The 24,350-nt window shown below is 33.7% G+C and overlaps 3 protein-coding genes across 4 annotated transcripts; 1 reads left to right on the top strand and 2 right to left on the bottom strand.

The window, feature by feature from the left end:
- Positions 1 to 1,033: 1,033 nt before the first annotated feature.
- LOC143633625 (thaumatin-like protein) lies at positions 1,034 to 2,569 on the top strand. Its single transcript, XM_077101889.1, has 2 exons — positions 1,034 to 1,137; positions 1,742 to 2,569. Exons 1-2 carry the CDS (start codon positions 1,068 to 1,070, stop codon positions 2,413 to 2,415), a joined length of 744 nt encoding a protein of 247 aa, XP_076958004.1. The 5' UTR covers positions 1,034 to 1,067; the 3' UTR covers positions 2,416 to 2,569.
- A 382-nt stretch (positions 2,570 to 2,951) lies between these two features.
- Positions 2,952 to 6,237, bottom strand: LOC143633624 (uncharacterized). Its single transcript, XM_077101888.1, has 7 exons — positions 6,137 to 6,237; positions 4,463 to 4,524; positions 4,042 to 4,104; positions 3,901 to 3,948; positions 3,762 to 3,815; positions 3,588 to 3,645; positions 2,952 to 3,152 (listed from the first exon to the last, which is right to left on the bottom strand). The coding sequence occupies exons 2-7, from the start codon at positions 4,496 to 4,498 to the stop codon at positions 3,106 to 3,108; spliced, it is 306 nt and encodes a 101-aa protein (XP_076958003.1). The 5' UTR covers positions 4,499 to 4,524; positions 6,137 to 6,237; the 3' UTR covers positions 2,952 to 3,105.
- An 11,328-nt stretch (positions 6,238 to 17,565) lies between these two features.
- Positions 17,566 to 23,297, bottom strand: LOC143633642 (pectin acetylesterase 5-like). Of its 2 annotated transcripts, none has more exons than XM_077101901.1 (12): positions 22,948 to 23,297; positions 22,152 to 22,234; positions 21,699 to 21,828; positions 21,261 to 21,340; positions 21,067 to 21,156; positions 20,365 to 20,489; positions 20,043 to 20,103; positions 19,795 to 19,848; positions 19,621 to 19,698; positions 19,418 to 19,523; positions 19,196 to 19,341; positions 17,566 to 17,814 (listed from the first exon to the last, which is right to left on the bottom strand). In XM_077101901.1, the coding sequence occupies exons 1-12, from the start codon at positions 23,165 to 23,167 to the stop codon at positions 17,653 to 17,655; spliced, it is 1,335 nt and encodes a 444-aa protein (XP_076958016.1). In that variant the 5' UTR covers positions 23,168 to 23,297; the 3' UTR covers positions 17,566 to 17,652. The 2 variants fall into 2 exon arrangements, with proteins under 2 accessions (XP_076958016.1, XP_076958017.1); XM_077101902.1 differs by having other exon boundaries at positions 17,566 to 17,824; positions 22,948 to 23,295.
- Positions 23,298 to 24,350: the final 1,053 nt, after the last annotated feature.

Raw genomic sequence — 24,350 nt, 5'->3', positions numbered from 1 at the left:
TCCATTGTAGCAACTTTTTTTAAGGTTTTTAAATAATTTAACATATTCCTTCGAATAAAATGAGTTTTATGCTTTAGAAAGATAAGTTCTGTAAAATGAAATAATATAAATATACCTTACCGGCCTAAAAAAATTATGTAAACTTTTTTTGTATGTAAAGAAAAATCACAAATTTTTAGAAACAACCATTATAAACCTATATTTTAAAACGTAATATTATCACGAACTAGAATTTGATTAATAAAAGCGCCAAGGATAGGGGACACAATTCGTAAAGGTTAACTCTCCAATTACAACTGAACTGGAAATCGGTCCACAAAAAGGGAAGGAAGGGGGACCCAATTTGGTTAAGTCCATTGGCGGACCTACACCTTTGGTATATATATGTTAAAATCCCGATCGACCCTTATAAAATTTTGACACCAACTCTCTTCCGACCCCTGTTAAACATTGATAATTCTAATTAAACAAAGACAAAGCACATCTCTAATTACAATTGAAACATTGACAATTCTAACAAAACAAAGACAAATCACAAATGAACGAATTTGTGAACTGTTATTGGCCCTAACTGCGAAAGAGGATTATCGATTTGGGTTGGGCAGGATTCGAACACGGGGTTACAAACCCAGCTTCATAGAATGGGTTGGATACATGTCAAATACTTATCCGAGAATTATCCTGGAAATTTACTCTATAGTTATTAATAATAATAATAATATTCTTTCAAGCACAAACACTAAATGAAATCAAAATATACTTTATAAATTAGAAACACTCACTTAAGAGAATCTTATTGTTGGCGTTCGATATAAAGGTTATAAAGAACACAAATGTAACATTTTTAATGCATAACATATATGATGTGGATATCATAGTATTACAAGCTTTTCTTTTTATAACTTTAGATAATGCAAAAACAACCCTCCCATGGAAGCAATGCATCTATCTATAACCATCTTTTTGACTCCCACAAAGTGAAAGTGACACACACACACACACATACTCTGACACTCTATAAAGTATAAACCCAACACAGCACAGCACACACAACCATAGCAACAACAATGGGGATATCATCATACTCTCCCTTCATTTTAGTACTCATGTGCATGTTCCTATGTTTCTTCACTTCAAGTAATCCATGCAAACCTTTATCCCTCCAAACTCAATCTTCATCTTTGCATATAATTTACTCTAGCTTTCACTACTAGATTACTCATTAAAACTTCATACCGAAATTTCCGGCGAAAAAAACAAAAATGTTGGGAAATTCTTACAAGTTTATGACAAAATTTTTAACTTTTTAATATATTTGTATTATTATTAGGATATTTTTTATTTATTTATCTTTTTAGTATTTAAAAAAAAGGAACGTTATTTTTTTAAAATTTTGTTACTACTATTATTTATAGTTATGTTCAGTTTATTTTGATTTTAGTAGGAATTTTCTATAAATTTTGGATAAGACCTTTTCTTTTAATACATTTAAAAAAAATTGCCAAAATTTTTATTTATCGATTATTAATTATTATAATTATTATCATTATTATTAACTTCATATATTTAGTAATATTAATAATATATTTTTATTATTAACATAAAAAGTTTTTATCATTGATTATGATTCAATTTTTTCTGAAAATATGTATATTGATTTGAATCTTGTAGGAAAAATGTACAAATCAATGAGTTTTACTTTTAGATGTTTTACTCTTTTTAACATAATTACATAATGCAGATGGAGTTCAGCTGATTCTGGTCAACAACTGCAGGGAAACCATATGGCCCGGTCTACAAGGCGGTGCGGGCCACCCGAGCCCGAAAGATGGTGGTTTCCGATTGGGTAGCGCGGAGGAAGTAGTCATTGATGTACAAGATAAATGGTCCGGGAGAATATGGGCAAGACAAGGTTGTTATTTCAACAATAACGGTAAAGGTCAATGTGTCACCGGTGGTTGCTCCGACCAGTTACACTGCCAGGGCAGTGGCGGTGAACCGCCAGCCACCGTGGTGGAAATGACACTCGGGTCATCAACTTCACCCTTGCATTTCTATGATGTGAGTTTGGTAGATGGGTTTAATATTCCAGTTGCAATGGCCCCGGTTGGTGGAGGTGTCGGGTGCGGTCGGGCAGCGTGTGAGGTTGATCTAAACGTGTGTTGTCCATCTGCACTCGAGGTGAAAGTTGGTGGTCGAGTTGTCGGGTGTAAGAGTGCGTGTTTGGCAATGATGTCGCCTAAATATTGTTGTACAGGCGCTTATGCAAACCCAAACACGTGTAAACCGACACTGTTTGCGCATCTTTTCAAGGCAATATGCCCAAAAGCGTATAGTTACGCGTTTGATGACTCTGCGAGTCTTAATAAGTGTCGGGCCTCGCGATATGTTATCACGTTTTGCCCTCCTAAATGATCGTTAGTATGCGTTGAAAGGTGGTTGAGAGATGGTTTGGTGATAATATTTGTAGTTGGTCTTAATTTCTAGTTAACCTCATGTAATATAATCTCATATTTAATATTTGCATTTAAATTTTATGATTTCTTTGTTATTTTTAGGATCCTAACTTATTAAATGTGCAGTTTCTGTGAAATCACTAGTCATGAATAAATTATTTCTGGAATTACCAGAAAGCATAATATACTCCAAACTTATTAGTTATTAGTTCCTAATCACTACAGATTTAAACAGCTAAATCTTATTTTATCACTATCTTTTCAAAGATTTCATTTCATTATAACATCTTACTGTTATCATTTCAAACTATAACTTAGATGAAACTACAGAGAAATGTGTCGTTAATGTTGGTTGCATCGGGAGAGTGTTTATAACTTTATATCAAGCTTAGTGTTCACGAATTCGTTTGGAAATAAAAGTCAAAGTCAAGCCAATTTGGAGCATTATAAAGTAGCAGAGCAATTCATCCCAGTGGAAAACTAGTTGAATATAGCTTGAAGTAGAATAGAAAACAGAAACAAAAACATTCAAAGGGAAAAAAAATGCAGATTGCATATATGTATCATAATATGTTTGCAGTGCATGTATTTAATCATGAAATCTAAAAAAGAGAGAATTAATAACAAGTTTCATGAGATCACCAATTTCTCATTCAGTCATGGCTGCGTCTTCGGATGACGGTGTACCATTTCCATCTATTTAAACACCAAATAAATTAGCTAAGCTTGGTCTCCAAATGGTTTAAAAAAAACATAAAATTTGGGCTCACACGAGCCGATTTAGGGTTATGTAAACCATTAGTTACCACGAAAAATGAGTGGAATGGTTTGAAAGTTGCTTATATTGTGTTTGTAATGCATACAGTCTTCTACATCATTATATTTTTTGTAGAAAAATTTGTTTTAGCAATTTAGCAATATAAATTTTGTGATAATGTGGTAACTATGCATAACAAGTATTATTTAAAAATGAATAACAATTGTTTCTAGTCAACCTACCCGACCCAATTTCAGAATAATTTTTCATTATATGAGTTTTCTAGTTATCAGCAAACAGATTAATGTTAACTGTTTCTAAATTTTTTTAACGTAAAAGGTCAGATGTTGCAAGTCAAACTTTAACACACGTACCTTCACCATCTGCGGGTGCACAAGGTGATTTCCTGTATCGCGTTTGTTGTTGAGTTGGCTGAATGGTAACAGGGCCAAATAAGTAAACGAAAACTCGCTTAAAAATATAAGATAGAAATATATCACTTCTAGGAACATAAAGTAATTTGTAATAAAACAGCAAGATTCACTTACTTGCAGTTTGGGCCGAAGAGCCTCGAGAGGTCCTTTGGGCTTCTCTACACCTTGCTGTCAAAATTAACATTATATTTTAGGTCCATTAATATATATTAATTTTAAAAAACGCCAGTCAACAAATTCTCATGATGTTTACCTTTCCGAGAGCCCAGTCAGCTGAATCAAAATAAGCCCGTTCATGATCCTAAAATGAATTCAATATCTCATATAAAACGAACAACACCTAAAAGGCTAAAATTACAATGAATCCCAAAGTCTACAAAGTTACGAATCTTGCCTTAGAAATAAGTGGGGGCTTTTTTGGAACAATGCCTCCGTACTTTTTCTTAATAACTTCCTCCTAAAAAGCACAATGTAATAAACGTAATGGTTATTATTTGTGCTACATGTGCTTGTAAATGAACGGTATGATAGAACAAAAACAGTTAAACGAACAGGTTTTCTTGCTCGTGTTTATTCGTTAAGAAAATGAAGGTGTTCGTGTTTGTTAGTTAACTGTACAAACAAACGGTTCACGAGCATCAACGAACGAACATAACTGAGCTAAGTTAGTTAAATCTAATGTGAAGTAGAATGAGTTGGGCCTAAAAAATTATTTAAACTAACGAGCATAATGAATGTAAACGAACATTCACGGACATAATTCGTTTATTATATAAACATTCACAAACGAACTTTGAACTAATTCAGAATCTTACCTCCTGTACTGACGAAACCTTAGATGTCTCATCCATTATTTCTTTATGTAAGTACACACAAGCTGCAATAAAAACAACACAATTTTAACATCAATGAATTATTAGGCACATGCCATCACTAAGAATTAAACTACAAATGCTAAATGTACATATTTGAATCCATATCAAAGTGATAATAAGAGAAAGTTACAGGAAGATTAAACCATGTACAGTTTTAAATTCCAATTAAGTGATAAGAAGATATATGTTGGCAACAAATCAACAATAAGAAAACACCTTCTGCAATGAATAGTATATTGCAAGGTATTTATGGAAAATATTCAAGTACTTATAAGCATATGGTATATATCACCACAAACCAAGATTATATATGATCATTTTGTTCCACTAATGAAGACGGTTTTACTATAAGGTATGCATTAAAGTCATAAGTTTGAGAAAGAAAAGAAAGAACAATGAATGATACTATACAAAATATCTGATAAAGAAACAGAGGTGAAACAAGATATTGCAGTAATCACGTGTAATTGTTGACAAAAATCTTAAACAGACATTTTAAGTTCTAACTAACAGAGCTCATACATATACACATCCATCTTTGCAAGATTACACGTTTACAACTATCTAATGAAAATGAACACATACAAATTAAAAGAAGATATTATGAAATCCTAAGAAAAATCGAGACACCATCTATCATACACTTGCAAAGTCCTCTAAAACTTAAATTATTCTAACATTGCATACACATATGTCACCAGCACCTTCATTTAACCTCTTATTACAAGATTTATGTACTTTATACTGTCTTTTGTACTTACACCCATACAAAAGGATAGACACCGACAGGCAATAATAGAGATCATTCTATCCACTTTAGCTATCTAAAATTCAAATCACTTGAATTACATGACCTAGAACTGAAATTATGGCAATATCATAATGAACTAAACCAGAATCATTGTGAAAGCAATTTAGCAAAATATATGTAACAACTTATAAACAAAACCATCGAAATAGGGGTGTAAACAAGTCAAACAGCTCGTGAGCTACTCGAGATCTGCTCATTAAAAATTTGAATCGAGCCGAGCTTAAACGAGCTCGACCTTAAAAATAAACCCGTTTAATAAACTAGCCAGAGCTTCACTTGTCGAGCTTGAGCTGGCTCGCAAGCCTATTACTTATCTAATTTTTATTTAATTTATCAAATATAACTTATATATTAATATTATAATTCTTAATAAGTACATACTATGCATTATGTTACATATGAAAATTTATATAAAAATCAGGTATAAGTATTAGTATAATAATTAATAAATAATAAACAAGTCCAGCTCGAAACAAGGCTAATTCGAGGTCGGCTCGGCTCGTTCACACCGAGCATAGATTTGAATCAACTGGGACTCACCGTTAACAAACCTATCAATAATAATAATAATAATAATAATAATATGATATCAATTACAGTTTTAGCTTCTACAACGAAAACAAAACGATTTCTAATCTAAACTGCAAACATAATCATTCAATATCAACGTACGATTCCGATGCCAAAATTCAACTAATCGTTCAACCACCAAATACGATTAAACTGAATTAATCGTTCCAATTTCAAATCAACGATTGAGATAACAGAATTGTACCGATACGATTGAATTAAAAATAAATTACCGATAACGAAGGCGGTTTCCGATTCAGGAGAACAAGTTGTTGGTGGAACGAAGAATATTATTAATTAATTAATTAGTATTATTATTCAACAAGATGATTTTAATTTAATTGGTAATTTATTGTTTGTTTTCGCCACTTCGTTACACACGTTTTCTTCATGTCTTTCTTATTATTATAGTTATTATTATTTTTTTAAAAGGCAATGAATCCTTTAAATTAAGGGTGTGCAAGAAAAAAAAAAAACATTTGAAATCGAAAAAAATGAATTGAAAACAGTTTGGTTTTATGTTTATGTAAAACCCGAACCGAATTCATTCCTAAATTTTGGTTTTGGTTACAAAACAAAATTGATATTGAAAATCAAAGCGGGTACTATAGGTGGCAATTGGGTTGGGTTGGGTTGGGTCGAAACGGGTCATGAGTCGGAACGCGTTAGGGTTAAAACGGGTTAGGGTCGAAACGGGTCACTTAAAAAAAAGGTTGTTTTGGTTCGGGTCGGAACGGATTAGGGTCAACAAGTTCGGGTTAGAACAGGTCAAGGTAGGAACAGGTCAAAACAGGTTTCGAGTCAATTTTTTTTTACCAACGAATCAGCGCGTTTCCAACACGTTACAGCTCGTTTTAACAGAAAAGCTCGTTTAAGTGATTTTTCAGTTCATTTCATCACGTAACAGCTCGTTTAAACGATTTTTCAGTTCATTTCATCACGTAACAGCTCGTTTAAGCGAATTTTCAGTTCGTTTCAGCACGTAACAGCTCGTTTAAGCGAATTTTCAGTTCGTTTCAGCAAGTAACAGCTCGTTTAAGCGATTTTTCAGTTCGTTTCAGCAAGTAACGGCTCGTTTAAGCGAAGTTTCAGTTCATATCAGCACGTAACAGCTCGTTTAAGCGAAGTTTCAGTTCGTTTCAGCACGCAACAGCTCATTTAAGCAATTTTTCAGTTCGTTTCAGCGCGCAACAGCTCATTTAAGCGATTTTTCAGTTCGTTTCAGCACGCGACAGCTCGTTTAAGCGATTTTTCAGTTCGTTTCAGCACGTAACAGCTTGTTTAAGCGATTTTTCAATTCGTTGCAGCACGTAACTGCTCGTTTAAGTAATTTTTCAGTTCGTTTCGGCACGCAACAGCTCGTTTAAGCGATTTTTCAGTTCATTTCAACAGCTCGTTTAAGCGATTTTTCAGTTCGTTTCGGCACGCAACAGCTCGTTTAAGCGATTTTTCAGTTCGTTTCGGCACGCAACAGCTCGTTTAAGCGATTTTTCAGTTCGTTTCAGCACGCAACAGCTCGTTTAAGTAATTTTTCAGTTCGTTTAACAACTCGTTTAAACGATTTTTCAGTTCGTTTCAGCACGCAACAGCTCGTTTAAGTGGTTAGAACTGAAAAATCACTTAAACGAGTTGTTACGTGCTGAAACGAACTGAAAAATCGCTTAAACGAGCTGTTACGTGCTGAAACGAACTGAAAAATCGCTTAAACGAGCTGTTACGTGCTGAAACGAACTGAAAAATCGCTTAAACGAGCTTTTACGTGCAGAAACGAACTGAAAAATCGCTTAAACGAGCTTTTACGTGCAGAAACGAACTGAAAAATCGCTTAAACGAGCTGTTACGTGCTGAAACGAACTGAAAAATCGATTAAACGAGCTGTTACGTGCTGAAACGAACTGAAAAATCGCTTAGACGAGCTGTTACGTGCTGAAACGAAATGAAAAATCACTTAAACGAGATGTTACTTACTGAAACGAACTGAAAAATCGCTTAAACGAGCTGTTACGTGATGAAATGAACTGAAAAATCACTTAAACAAGCTTTTGTTGTTAAAACAAGTTGTAACATGTTGGAAACCGCGCAGATTCGTTGGTCAAATAAAAAAACTGAATCGAAACTCGTTTTGACCCGACCCAACCCAACCCAACCCAACCCAATTGCCACCTCTATACACAAATCAATCAAAGTTGATTACTTAGAGATGAAGATGAACTGTAGTTTTCAGCGGCGAACGTCGGCGGCGGTGGTGGTGGTGACGAATTGTAGCTCACGGCGGCAAAGGTTGGTGGTGGTGACGGATTGGCTGTTGTTACCCGCCGGCAATAGAGACTAAAGAGGCGGTGGTGGCTAGAAGAAATAGTTTGACCCATTGGGTTACCGAGCAGATGAATAATTAACCCTAACAACCCTTTTTTTATAAAACATCAACCCAATTTGACCCGTCTTAATATTATATATTTTTATATATAACCCGTTCTGACCCTTTTAATTATACTACCCAGCCTATACCAACCCATTTGGTTTTTAAAATAACCCAAACTGACCCAAATGAATGGATTTGGGTCAGGATTGCCCCCAGTGGCGGACTCAGAAATTTTATCCAACGGGGTCCCAAATTTGGGTGGTTCGGATTTTTCGGGTCGGGTCGAGACAAGGAATATAATTAAAAAAAAAACAATATCGTAATAAACAGAAATTTGATCATTACCGTTACAAAATCAATCAATTAGCTCTAAAATTCAAGTTTTTAACAAAACTAAGTCATAGTTTGATAATACAACATAAATTACCATTACAAAATCAATCAATTACTCATAAAATTACCTTTTGTGGCTTGTATGAGACAAAGTCGGAGACTTGGTTAAGAGGGGCGGAAGCTGGAGATGGCATAGTCCGGTGACGTAGAGGAGGAAGGTGAGCCGTAAATTTTTTGTTGTTTCATTGCTGCAAGTTTAAAGCCCTAATAAACTTATATCTAGTAGGAATTTGTCAAATAATACACACACGGTTGTTCCCAATGCTACTTCATATAAATATAGGAATTTAAAAAGAAAAAAAACAGGTTCACAAGACTTGAACACATGACCTTTCACTTGGAAAACAAGAAAGTTACCACTCCACCACATAGAAGTTTGTAGTATGGGGTCCAACTACTAATTTATATGGGGTCATTCACAAATTTAATATACCGTCTCTAAAGAATTTTTAAAAAACATTGGTGTCTCGGGACCCCAATCTCATATATGTGGGTCCGCCCCTGATTGCCCCCTCTGGCGGGTACCATACCGAAATACCAATACATTCGATACAGTATTCGGTACCCCGTTTTGTTAATAGTCGTTATTAGTATTTTAGGTGCATGCACGATACCGATCTCATCCTTAGTAAATATAAGTTATTTGTATAAGTTATTTATATATTAAATTCTAGAAGTGAGAATTAACAAATAAAATTACATATATAAATTGTGTGTCACATACAAAAAGCGGTGCCTTTTCACGCTTTGCACTTTTGCCTTGGCCCTCGGTCTTAGGCCTTATAGTCTACATGTGTAATATCCGAATTTTTCAGATAATAATTATAATAGCTAAATTTTATGATAATAAAATAAGATGATTATGGTTTAATGGAAATTGTATTGAATTTAGAATTTCGTTGGGAACTCAAATTTGATATGTAATCAAATGGTATTAGAGGTAAGATAATATATATACGTGGGTTAACTTGTTAACGATATATATATATATATACATATATATATATATATTATCACTTATGATTTGAGTAAAGATACCATTAAGTAGAATTTGAATATTATTATTGTAGTATATCGTTGCAAACTCATATAAATAAACAATTTAAATAAATAGATAGATAATAAGCATACCTAGTCCTAAAATTTCAAGATATAATTTTTGAACTAGTCTTATCACCTCCAAGTACATCATTAATTAAAAGTGTTAGTATCTCGTAAATGGGTAGAACGTTAATGAAATATAAGCTAAACTTTTTAACATAAATACTATTTTAACATACACATGAGTAATAATAACCAAAAGTAAAAGGTTACTTAAAACAAACACTAAAGTAAAATGTTTGCTAAGTAATTGTGGAAATAAATTATGAAACAAAGTAGAGGGACCATTATTGCCTTTTCGTGAAAACCAGTTTGAAGAACACATGATCTGCATCACAGCCGACTTACGTAAGGCTATCTCAACAAACCATACGGCTATATCGGGATTTGATTTTGTTTCAAATTCGTTAATATAGATACATACGATAACAAATGGATGGGAAAGTTTATCTTCCTCAACAAACTATCAAATAAATAAGGAGTTTGATTTCATGTCCTTCACGTCTCTATCGATTTAAAAAGCCTCTTAATCTCTTTCACCATAACCCTATCAGTTATATTTGTGTCCTCCGCCTTCGTTAGCGACACCACCGCCACCTCCGCCTCAGTTGGAGCTATCACCGCCCTCCGTCACCTTTCGAACGCCACTCAAATCTATCGCCACAGTCACCAGTCATAGTCGCTACGGCCACCGCGTACCGCACTGTTGCTCACCATTGACGTCTTGTTCCGCTATTCAGCAACCGTCACACACCTGTGTTCCCTCACGGTTTTGTTCGGCTTATGAGGTAACGAATTCGAGCTCACCGTAATTGTTTCATGACTGTTGGTTAGGTTCCGGCGCGGCTAAAAACTATTTTATGTGTTTTTACGTGACTGATTATGAGATCAGTTGAATATCTAGTTTGTTCCTCGTCTGCTTATATGTTAACGTAAACACACATTCTGGTTGAGAGCTTTTCCTTAATATAGTTGCATTACATGTTTTTAATAACGTGAACCATGAATATGTTGCAGACGTTTGATAAGTGTTATAAAAGCTCTCATGCTGCTCCAAAGTTATAAACTAAAAAGTAGCCTTATAGTTGGTTCTCCTAGTCCTATCTTTATAACTAAATGGGATAAGTGATGGTATTTTATAATCCAAAACTTACTAGTCTAGTCAAACAAATTAATACCATACGTATTGTTTTCATTCAACAAAATATATGTTGTTTAGATATAAATAAATACATCTAAATCCACGAAGTTATACTTTTATTTTATTCAAAACAACTTGTTTAATTAGCAAACAAGTAACTGATATTGATAAAATTATAACTAATTATTTGGTGTTTAAGAAAGCATGTCTTTTGAGAATCGTAGACAACTACGAAAAGATATATGTTAAAAGTTTAAAGTCTTTGTCGCCGGAACATCAACCAACCAACAAAACGGACAGCGTAACTAAGCTAAATAAACCTGATTTGATTGCAATTAAATTGTAGGCGCTCTTGGTCGTTAACCGTGTATTTAGTCGTTTTGCTTTGCTTGCTAAACTAAGGTACGGTTTCCGTCTTTGTTTCCTCTTAGTATTAATTATATTCTGTTACTTGGTAGTACGGTTTCTGTTTTCGTTTACTCTTAGTATTATTTATTCCGTTACTTCGTAGTACGGTTTCTGGTTTCTTTCTCTAATAGTATTAATTATATTCCGTTACTTCGTAGTGCGGCTTTTGTTCTCGTTTACTAATAGTATTGAATCTATTCCGTTACTTTGTAGTACGGATTTTCGTTACGCGTCGGTTATATTTTGAGTTCAGTTATTTTATATAATATATTTTAGTTATATGTTTTTAGTTTTAGTACTCTGTTACCCGAGCATTTTCTGACTTTTCGTTGGGGCGTCAACGACATGGCACTTGTCGTGACAGTGCGTAATTAAAGTTCACGGCGTCTCTAACTAGTACTTTTGAAGTATTAGGGCCACTTAGAGGCGTATAGATCGATCTTAGCTCCGACTCCTGACTCCTGACATGGCACTTATCGTGACAGTGCGTAATCAAAGTTCACGGCGTCTCTGAAAGTACTCATGTAGTACCTTGGCCACTTAGAGGCGTATAGATCGATCTTAGCTCCGACTCCTGACTCCTGACTCCTGACTTCTGTTTGAGATGAAACAATGTGTGCACGCCACTCACACCGTCTCTTTGGTGCATGGACTAGCTAGCTGTGTACCCCTCTGTTTAGGCTCTGGGTGCTTCCGTATTACACGACCTATTTATTTTAACATCATCGTCGTGTATTTTAGTAATTATATTTTGTTTCGCTATATTTCTGGTCCGTTTTGATATGTGTATACGCATTTGGTTAAATTTGAGTATATTCAGATTACGTCCCGATCGTGTATCGGATTATGTTTCGCATTTAATTATAGTTCAGTTAAATGTTACACGTTATATGTTACACGTCACACATTATATGTTACAAGTTATATGTTTCTGGCTCTGGGTGTTTTTGTTATAGTTCTGATATATTTCCGCATGCGTTTGACCATGTTCTGGCCAAGTGTCGGATCATACATCCGAATTTTATTAAGTATATGTTTAGGTAAAAAGGGTTGGTTTTGAGTTTGAATTGAAGTTCGTATATTTATTCTCTTACGTCTGTCCTTACCTATACTATTGTTCTTTCCGTTACTGGGCAATTTTTGGCTCAGCCGTGTTTTCTTGTTTTGTTTTTCTTATTTTGTTTTCAGGTGATCCGGGATTCTGGGAATTTAGTGATGAGAGATAAAAAAATGAAGTGCAAGCTTCTAAAAGTTAATTCATTTGGTTTAATAATATGACGTAGGTTGCATTAATTTTTGTTGTATTTTGGATTGTGGCGTTGATTTGATATCTGTAATAGTAACACGTTAGCCTGTTCCGGGTTGGGGTGTTACAGTTATGGTATCAGAACTAAGGCTCTTTCCTGTAGAAAACTTAAACCTTAAAATCAGACTTGTGAGATAATGGGTAGACGCTGGGTTAGGATTACTTTCTTTTCAATTTTCTTGCTCATGATTTTGTGATTTTAAATTTAAGGGTACAAGATCGCTCTAATATTGACCGTACGTTGACATTTATTTCACTTAATGACTTTCTCGTTTATAATAAGTTAAGTGCTTCTACCGCTGTTTTCGCTTACTCTCTACCAAAGAAAACAATAACTTCCGAAGACAATGTTCAACACAGTTGATGAGATCATGATTTGAGTTACTCCTCTATGCCCCATTCAGACTTTGCTATTACATATGACTTCAGACGTTTCCGAAACACTTATACTTTTGAATAGATGCGACACTTAGTATTAGTAAGCACGCATAAGAATTTGGACATCGCTTCTTAATTAGTTTTTCATCACGTCTAATTTTTTTTTTAAAAAAAAAAAAAAAAAAAAGGTTAACCATGTTTTAAGATGCATAATGGAAGGACAGTTAGGACGCGGTCGTAAGGTAAATTGACGATTATGGTCGCGAACGTAATCGTGAATTTACAGGTACGTTTGTGTGCTACTAAAATCCCATTGTGCCGATAAATGTTTCTCTAATACTCTAATATGACATCCTAAGTTTTCACTATTCTGTGCTAGTGTTACGTGCCTTTTGTTATTTATTTAATTAACTATATACGAGTTAAGAAATTTATATTAACATTCAAGACGTGTGTTTGAATTTTTATATTTAAGTCTTGGGTTTTTCGAAGTGTCTGATTGGCTACTACTTGTTCAACTTATAAGTCACATGCGTCAGTTAATTGTTTTTAGATTTAGCTATTGAGTGCATGCTAATGTCTTTATTTACCATTTTTTTTTATTAGTCATCTTAAATGTATTCATATAAATTTTCCGTTTTCAAAAAAAAAAAAAAAAAAAAAAAAAACATTATGTTTCTCCTAATCCGTGAAGTCTAAAGTTTCATTTTGAATTTGTTTTTTTTATGTTATTTCATTTATGCTTAATTATTTTAGCTTAATTATTAATTTCGAGGTCGAAATTTTTTTTAGAAGGGTAGAACTGTAATACTCAGACATTCATAGGATATATACTTAATAATTCAGTATTATTCTCACGACTAGGTATCCTTCTCTAGCCATTAGTTATTCAATTTTATTTGTTACATTGTCAGTTATTTGTCTCCAATAAGCCATCGCTTCCCAATACCTCTAAATCCCAGTTTCATCTATTCTACCAAAACTCTTGTGGTTTGGTGTGTTTAATTTTTCGATGTTCGAAACAGTGAAAAATTAAATTCTGTTATGTATTTGTTATATCTAAAATTTATTTTCATTAATTATATATATCAAATTTCGAGGACGAAATTTATTTTAAGGAAGGAAGAATTGTAATATCCGAATTTTTCAGATAATAATTATAATAGCTAAATTTTATGATAATAAAATAAGATGATTATGGTTTAATGGAAATTGTATTGAATTTAGAATTTCGTTGGGAACTCAAATTTGATATGTAATCAAATGGTATTAGAGGTAAGATAATATATATACGTGGGTTAACTTGTTAACGATATATATATATATACATATATATATATATATATTATCACTTATGATTTGAGTAAAGATACCATTAAGTAGAATTTGAATATTATTATTGTAGTATATCGTTGCAAACTCATATAAATAAACAATTTAAATAAATAGATAGATAATAAGCATACCTAGTCCTAAAATTTCAAGATATAATTTTTGAACTAGTCTTATCACCTCCAAGTACATCATTAATTAAAAGTGTTAGTATCTCGTAAATGGGTAGAACGTTAATGAAATATAAGCTAAACTTTTTAACATAAATACTATTTTAACATACACATGAGTAATAATAACCAAAAGTAAAAGGTTACTTAAAACAAACACTAAAGTAAAATGTTTGCTAAGTAATTGTGGAAATAAATTATGAAACAAAGTAGAGGGACCATTATTGCCTTTTCGTGAAAACCAGTTTGAAGAACACATGATCTGCATCACAGCCGACTTACGTAAGGCTATCTCAACAAACCATACGGCTATATCGGGATTTGATTTTGTTTCAAATTCGTTAATATAGATACATACGATAACAAATGGATGGGAAAGTTTATCTTCCTCAACAAACTATCAAATAAATAAGGAGTTTGATTTCATGTCCTTCACGTCTCTATCGATTTAAAAAGCCTCTTAATCTCTTTCACCATAACCCTATCAGTTATATTTGTGTCCTCCGCCTTCGTTAGCGACACCACCGCCACCTCCGCCTCAGTTGGAGCTATCACCGCCCTCCGTCACCTTTCGAACGCCACTCAAAATCTATCGCCACAGTCACCAGTCATAGTCGCTACGGCCACCGCGTACCGCACTGTTGCTCACCATTGACGTCTTGTTCCGCTATTCAGCAACCGTCACACACCTGTGTTCCCTCACGGTTTTGTTCGGCTTATGAGGTAACGAATTCGAGCTCACCGTAATTGTTTCATGACTGTTGGTTAGGTTCCGGCGCGGCTAAAAACTATTTTATGTGTTTTTACGTGACTGATTATGAGATCAGTTGAATATCTAGTTTGTTCCTCGTCTGCTTATATGTTAACGTAAACACACATTCTGGTTGAGAGCTTTTCCTTAATATAGTTGCATTACATGTTTTTAATAACGTGAACCATGAATATGTTGCAGACGTTTGATAAGTGTTATAAAAGCTCTCATGCTGCTCCAAAGTTATAAACTAAAAAGTAGCCTTATAGTTGGTTCTCCTAGTCCTATCTTTATAACTAAATGGGATAAGTGATGGTATTTTATAATCCAAAACTTACTGGTCTAGTCAAACAAATTAATACCATACGTATTGTTTTCATTCAACAAAATATATGTTGTTTAGATATAAATAAATACATCTAAATCCACGAAGTTATACTTTTATTTTATTCAAAACAACTTGTTTAATTAGCAAACAAGTAACTGATATTGATAAAATTATAACTAATTATTTGGTGTTTAAGAAAGCATGTCTTTTGAGAATCGTAGACAACTACGAAAAGATATATGTTAAAAGTTTAAAGTCTTTGTCGCCGGAACATCAACCAACCAACAAAACGGACAGCGTAACTAAGCTAAATAAACCTGATTTGATTGCAATTAAATTGTAGGCGCTCTTGGTCGTTAACCGTGTATTTAGTCGTTTTGCTTTGCTTGCTAAACTAAGGTACGGTTTCCGTCTTTGTTTCCTCTTAGTATTAATTATATTCTGTTACTTGGTAGTACGGTTTCTGTTTTCGTTTACTCTTAGTATTATTTATTCCGTTACTTCGTAGTACGGTTTCTGGTTTCTTTCTCTAATAGTATTAATTATATTCCGTTACTTCGTAGTGCGGCTTTTGTTCTCGTTTACTAATAGTATTGAATCTATTCCGTTACTTTGTAGTACGGATTTTCGTTACGCGTCGGTTATATTTTGAGTTCAGTTATTTTATATAATATATTTTAGTTATATGTTTTTAGTTTTAGTACTCTGTTACCCGAGCATTTTCTGACTTTTCGTTGGGGCGTCAACGACATGGCACTTGTCGTGACAGTGCGTAATTAAAGTTCACGGCGTCTCTAACTAGTACTTTTGAAGTATTAGGGCCACTTAGAGGCGTATAGATCGATCTTAGCTCCGACTCCTGACTCCTGACATGGCACTTATCGTGACAGTGCGTAATCAAAGTTCACGGCGTCTCTGAAAGTACTCATGTAGTACCTTGGCCACTTAGAGGCGTATAGATCGATCTTAGCTCCGACTCCTGACTCCTGACTTCTGTTTGAGATGGAACAATGTGTGCACGCCACTCACACCGTCTCTTTGGTGCATGGACTAGCTAGCTGTGTACCCCTCTGTTTAGGCTCTGGGTGCTTCCGTATTACACGACCTATTTATTTTAACATCATCGTCGTGTATTTTAGCAATTATATTTTGTTTCGCTATATTTCTGGTCCGTTTTGATATGTGTATACGCATTTGGTTAAATTTGAGTATATTCAGATTACGTCCCGATCGTGTATCGGATTATGTTTCGCATTTAATTATAGTTCAGTTAAATGTTACACGTTATATGTTACACGTCACACATTATATGTTACAAGTTATATGTTTCTGGCTCTGGGTGTTTTTGTTATAGTTCTGATATATTTCCGCATGCGTTTGACCATGTTCTGGCCAAGTGTCGGATCATACATCCGAATTTTATTAAGTATATGTTTAGGTAAAAAGGGTTGGTTTCGAGTTTGAATTGAAGTTCGTATATTTATTCTCTTACGTCTGTCCTTACCTATACTATTGTTCTTTCCGTTACTGGGCAATTTTTGGCTCAGCCGTGTTTTCTTGTTTTGTTTTTCTTATTTTGTTTTCAGGTGATCCGGGATTCTGGGAATTTAGTGATGAGAGATAAAAAAATGAAGTGCAAGCTTCTAAAAGTTAATTCATTTGGTTTAATAATATGACGTAGGTTGCATTAATTTTTGTTGTATTTTGGATTGTGGCGTTGATTTGATATCTGTAATAGTAACACGTTAGCGTGTTCCAGGTTGGGGTGTTACAACATGTGCTTCACGCTTTTTAAAACCAAGCCAATTGGCCAGTAGTATAAATCTTAAACTGAATTCCATCAACATTCGCCATAATTAGACCGTAATTTTTGTTTTATTGAAAGATTTCATAGTAAAAAAAAGTATGCAAACACTTAAAAACGTATAAACATTATGATCATCCTTTGCCTATTTTGATCCATTTCAATTTACCAATAGAACACCCATTAGATTATCTAGACAAAAAGCTTTTCTGCAAATTGTCACTAACAAATAGTACCAAATAGTCATAAAATATAAACAAGAGAATTCAATTACATTATCGTGTTGATGATTCCACACACACGATGTCAGTGTTATAGTTATGGTTAATGCAATTTTGGCCCGGTGAAATCCATATGGTAGCAAGTAGGATTGCAAGGATATGGACAGTCAATATGCTTTGATTCCTTTCGCTCGAAAAACCAATCACCAACTGATTCTGCAATTGTCTAACAGGCCATCAAGAAATAATATAAGTTAGTAAGCGTTTAAATTGAAGCTCATTTAATAAACAAGGTCCTAGTATTTACATAAATGTAATAGTTTATATTATTTAATATAATAAACATATAATTACATAATAAGTAAAATAAAGTATATAATTATGATAAAAATAAACATATATTGCATTATATATATATATATAAAAAGGTAATTACATGTGCATAACATTTAAATAAATAATAAATGAGCCAAGGCTCAAGCTTTAGACATAGAGCTCAATTCAAGGTGAGCTTGGGCTGAGCTAGGCTCGTTTACAATCCTAAATGAGGTGGCAATTTCAATGTCACACTCAGAAATGGGCTTATTCGAGATATATTTACATCTAACTGGTAAATTGGAAAACTTGGTTAAACTAGGACGGGCCTAACGTGTCGAAAGTAAAGTGAAGTATATTTAAATTATTAAAAAACACTTTGATAAAAGAAAGAAGATAACAATTTGTAGATGATATACTTGGTAAGTAGTAAGGATGAGACTCTTTTTCCGAATACTAGCACCGTACCCGTACCGGTACCAAAATTTATTGATTTCAGTATTCGGTAAAAACGGTATCAGTATCGGTATTTTGGTATTAGGTACTGACATGAATTTTTTTTTTTCTTAAGATATGGTGCTGGTGGTACCGGTACCCGTCGTACCTTCATTGTTATGTTACATAAATTGATACATTTTTGGGGATATTTTGTATGTTTCGGTTTCCGCGTTCTGGTTTCTTCATTAGGAATGAAACTAATATGATTTTTGGTTTCTTGATTACCCATGGTTATGAATGAATTCAATACGATCAATGGTGATTAGAGGAAAAAATAGAAGTGGTACCAAAGCGGGTACCGTACCGAATTACCGGTACCCTGTTTTGTTCATATTTGGTACCAATACAGTACATTACCAATCATATCTAGTAAGTACATTAATTGTTAAACAATTCAAGCAAAGGGGCAAATAAACATGTTTCCAGGACAATCCAACCCGATTTGACCGATATTAAAATTTATCAGTTTTGACCCAAACCCGTAACCCAATCCGCCCATTTTGAGAATTATTCGGTAATACTACATTTTACTCTAAAAGCATGTGTTTATGCACTGTAAGTTTATTTCCCTTGGACTGGTATATTAATTATAAATAATCAGTGTACAGTTAAGGGTTTTAAGGCTATGGTTAACAACTAAACTTTTGAGTTTAAATCATTAATCACATTCACCTAGGTGATTATATAAAGTTTATAAAATATAAATCATTGACCATTCTTAGGCCATAGCTTAGACATAAAAACTAATACGGAGTCTATCATTTCATATAATATTTTATATTACCTTGTTATCAATCTTGGGAGAATTTGGACCATGCCACGTAACAGACATCCATGTTTGGCAGTGCACATAGCAAGAATTAATAAACATTCCCACATCCTTCATTTGCTGAAATTCTGATAATGCCTTCAAAAATGAATTCCTAAATCCTGTATATAAATATATAAGTCCCCATTAATATATAGCCCGGTCACAATATTTAAGAAAATATCATGAATATAATACCTTGGAGAACTTGAATCTGTTCAGGACTACAATTGTGAATGCTGAGATGGCATTTGTGCCAAAGACCACGAGGATCCGCTGAACCAGGTACCAAAATGTTTTTTATCTGCCAAAAATAAATAGAATAAAAGAAAAATGCATAGAAGAGAGTAAGAAAAAGCCTGCTTTGTTTCTAAGAAAAACTAATATAATAAAAACAGTACCTGCCAAAAGTCATAAGTTGGGTTGACGAAGAAAACTGGTGTTTTTATACTTTTAATCATATTTTGAGGAAAGAAACACTGGGTGTTAATACAACAATGAATTAATGATATAGAACAAATTAAATTGTAAAATATAAAATGTAACATTAACGAATAAAAACAAAAATAAGGTACCTTGGATGGTTCCATTTTGGTTATGCAATCCTTTTTTAAGCTTCCTGCTGCACCCTGACATCACCATACATGAGAATTTGATGACCATAATGCCATTTAATAAACACGATTTCAAGAAAGAGAAAAATTCATTCAATGCAAATAAATAAATATACCTAATTACTTATTACCTCAACTAAAAAATTAAGTCCTAAATATGTCTTAATTTTTTCAAGACTAGTGCTATGCTATTTAATAAAATGACATACCTGAAGATGGACAACATCATGGTAAAATGACTGGATGGTGGCATTATCAGCAATATCTGGCCTACAAACAAGGAAAATTGATGCATAACTTCTCAATCTTTCAAGAAAACAGCAAATAATATATGTGTATCAGGCTTCAATATTTCAGATATTAAGTATTTAAATGCATCAGGGTACACTTCAAGAAAAATAAAACAACATTTCTTTGATTGAAAATACACGCACACATATGCATATATGCTTCTATACATATTATGCACACTGCACACACGTATGCACACTGATGAGGTGATCAATTAATGGTTATTGCAGAAGAACATACTCATTAAGAAAGAAACCTGCATCAGATAAGCATTTGACTCTGGCGTTTTTTGGCAAAATTTCCCTGAAATCGTCACAGTGGATGAGTGTTGCAAGTCCTCCAGCTGAGCATCCAGAAAGAAGTGCCTGTCAAATTATTTTAAAAATTACAAGTATAATATATCTTTTCATAAGTACAGATGCTAAAAGAATATGTAGTCAAAATTAATATAAAAGGTTAAAGGTTTGCTGATGGCTTTAGCTTATACCCAAAAAATCTGTTTGAGATAAAGGTTTGTGTGATTGAACCAAACATCATAGAATCAACTTTACCATTTGAATGTAAATAGATGGGGTAATATATATGAAAGCCACCCATATATTAAAATTACTTTACAGGATACCCAAATATATACTTGGTTTCATCTATACGAGTTCCAATTTCGGCCAATAATGTCAAATGACGCAAATAACCTTAATTTCTTTGAAAAGACAGAAGCACCTTTGTTACTGGTTTAAGTTTGTTGTTTTAAAACATTTAAGGTCGTTTTGGTCATCCGACATGTTTTGGGCAGGAATTACTATAAAAGAAACCATGCGCATACTTTGGTAGACAATAAAGTAGTTTCATATTTTTATTACATGAACGGCCTTGGTGAAAAAGGTGAGTGAGTGCCCCCCACGGCCCCGCATACATTATCTCTAAAAAATTTTATAAATGTACCTCTTGAGCATTAGATAATCCAATTGACAAGAGCTCATCCATCATTGCTTCCCATATGAGTTGACCTCTGAAGAAAAGTTTAGTATCATTCTGTTGCATTATTGAAATAGGTAAAACATATGTTTATACTAAACTAGCATACTTAAAAGAAATTTCCCAAATTATAAAATAAATAAACAAATATATAAACTTACTTTTTGCTCACTTTCAGGGTGTCCAGTTAAAGATGCCCCATCACAGTATCGTATCTTGACCTTGTTCCAGTTGTAAAAATCTAAAAAATGTCAACGCGTTAATTCATAAAACGATTATCAAAATAAGACAACCTTTTTACAAAGCAAATGAACAAATGTTGCAACAAATTCTTTTATTAGCAGAAAACTTATCTCTTCTGATTATTATCTAAAGCGTGATGCTAGATTAAGATGTCCATATCAAATGCAACATTACTTTTTGTTTTCCTTTTTACTGAAATATCAAACATAGATGGCCTATATTGCCTTCTCATTAAAATTCACATCTTGGCTCCCAAGCTTTACAAGCATACATCTCAGTATTCATAATATGATGTTACAGGCAACAGGATTTTCCTTTTTGACCAAATTAAATTGACATCAATAGTCATAATTCACCTGGATTATGGGACTGATCACGACTCAAAATTCCAGAAAACTGAACTTGGCGATCCATGTAGTTTGAAGATCCTAGGGCAGTTGTCTTTCGGAAAGAACAAGAAGCCACTGAATTGCACCAACCTCCACCCTGCATTTTTTAAAACAAAATAAAAACATGAGTAAATTAGGTTTTTACCGCAAATAGTATGATATGCCAGAAATGCATTAACAGAAAAACAGTTGATCAATTGTGACCGCTACAGATTATATGTTCATAATGGTAAGCCACACAATATTCAATGCATAGGCATTTAGCCATTTACAGTTCCAATTGGCAAATGCTAAGGTGCGAGTGTGCAACTGTGTTAAAAAACCATGTATCATTTACTCCACCAAAAATAGCTTGAAACAAGTTTTGATTCAAGGAAGTAACATTCATTATCCAATAAAACATTACAGTTGGTCAATAACTTCAATATGTAGAACCCATCTTCTAGATCCAGATCCAAAACCCCTCTGAAAATGGTAAGCAGGAACACTTCCATCTAAACAATCTGCGTTTCAGAGGTTGCAAGTATCATAACTATGCTTAACCCATAAGTGATGCATACTGATTCACTTGTTCTTCACTAATCACGTTTCAAAACAAAGGATTTGTAAACTTTGTATAAACAAAAATCTAACTCAATCTAAACTAGAACACAAATAGAATGTGAAAATGTGTTTATAAGTTAGAATGTGCTACAGTGGAGCTAACTATGTATTTATACTAGATAAAAGGCTAATTAGTGATTACCTACTAACAGAATTATAAAAATCAGGATTAATCGCTAATTGGTACTCTACTGATTCGATTTCATGTAATTGGGCCCAAATATTGGTAGGCGGTCCAAATCTGTTATTTTAACCCAAGTTTTAAGCATCGGCATCGACCAGCTTTAAGCAACAAAAGCTGATCAACCAAGGGTTGGATGTGTGTATGTACATGAAAGTTTGAGAAATCACATATAAATATTCCAATCCGATTAATCCTCCCTATTAATCGCTAGACGGTAACCCACCGCCTGACGGGCTATTTTTACAACACTTGCTAGTTGCTACTAACTAACTAATCTTTTACTACTGTTAACAGGAATGAACTATGAATATATAATAAATAAGCTAGCAGCTAATAAATACCTTATACCTACTAACTGCATCTGCTTACAAAAATAAGAGTTTAATCATTCAAAATCAAGCGCCACAGTTAATTGTTAAGAATACTTACAGGCGTCGCGTTGAGCAGCATTGCTTAATAGAGTGAGCGGTACGAAATCGGATGAATCTGAACCTGAACCTGAATCTGATGATATGATGAAGGAGAAGGCGAGAAGAACAACGGCGAATCCAGCTACGGCAATGGCGGATTCACGTTTGCCCCATCGTTGCCGTAAAAGTGTGATGTTTCCGACTCCTCCTCGTAGCCACCAACGTTGCGTAATCGCCATTGTTGTTAGTTAGGGTAATTGAGCTGTGAAATCAAAGCGTGTTGTTGTTAAATGTTAATCATGATTATCAGATCCAAATTGGGAGTTGGAGTTCAGTGTTAAGCTACCATTGACCAGACGAAACGTATATAATCAGTTAGTTAGATATTAGTTAAAACTATTAAAAAAACGGTTGTTTTCTTAGTAAGGCAAATTTATTTGGTAGGCTACACGCTTATAGTTTGACTTGAGTGTTAGTTGTCACTTAATAGTCGTTGTAACACACGATAGGACTAAAACTCTGATAGGCTCGAGATTCGAACTGACAACCTCGTAAGGCCTAGTTTAAATCATTCATGGTTATTATCTACTCCCAAGCCTCCTATCGCGAGGTATGTGGGGATGCCAATTCAATTCAATTGATTAAGTTATCATTTCCGGGTTAAATAGGGAAACTTTTTAATACAAGCTTTTCTTAGAAGGGTTAATAGAAATCGTTCTAAGCTAAACTTTTGTTTCTTAACATATGTTATTCGATATTTTATGTATTATAAATTATTCTTTGGACAATTGCTAACTTAAACCATTGAGCCCATTTGAGATATAATATAGCCTAAACAACACTTGACCAATCGATTAGTTTGGTGGAGTCGGGTTGGCGGCCAAGGTATTAAGAATTACTAAAGATACATTATGGGCCATAATCAACACCTGACTATAGCGAAGCTCTCTTAATTAATTGGGCCACCGAGCCTTTACAACCCCTCCTTAAGTTGTGGGCCGGATATTTATGTAATTTTATGAAATAAGGGGGTGTTTGGCCTAGCTTATTTAACAAAGCTTATAGTTTTTTTAGCTTTTTTTTACAAAATAAGCTTAAATTAGTGTTTGGCTTAGCTTTTTAAGCTTATGCCTATAGCTTATATAAGCTCATTTGAATAAGCTTATTGAAAGATGGTTTTTTAGCTTATTTGATAAAGCTTATTTGTTTAAGGGTGTAAATTACTTATTTGTCCTCAAATGGTGGTGGATTAGTAATTATTACTCTAACAAATTAAAGAATGATGGATTTAACAACTTATTAAGACACATAATTAACTTGTAGAATATAAGCTAATCCAAACACTTAAAAAGAGCTTATCAAATAATAGAAAAAAAGCTATAAGCTAATTTTTTATATAAGCATAAGCTTAAAAATAAAAGC

Source organism: Bidens hawaiensis, unplaced genomic scaffold (assembly GCF_021521415.1).
Source record: "Bidens hawaiensis isolate Kalapana, Puna unplaced genomic scaffold, B.hawaiensis_p1.1 tig00006836_1, whole genome shotgun sequence".
Classification (NCBI taxonomy): domain Eukaryota; kingdom Viridiplantae; phylum Streptophyta; class Magnoliopsida; order Asterales; family Asteraceae; genus Bidens; species Bidens hawaiensis.
The sequence above is the reverse complement of the archived record's forward strand: the minus strand, read 5'-3'. Positions and strand labels throughout refer to the sequence as shown.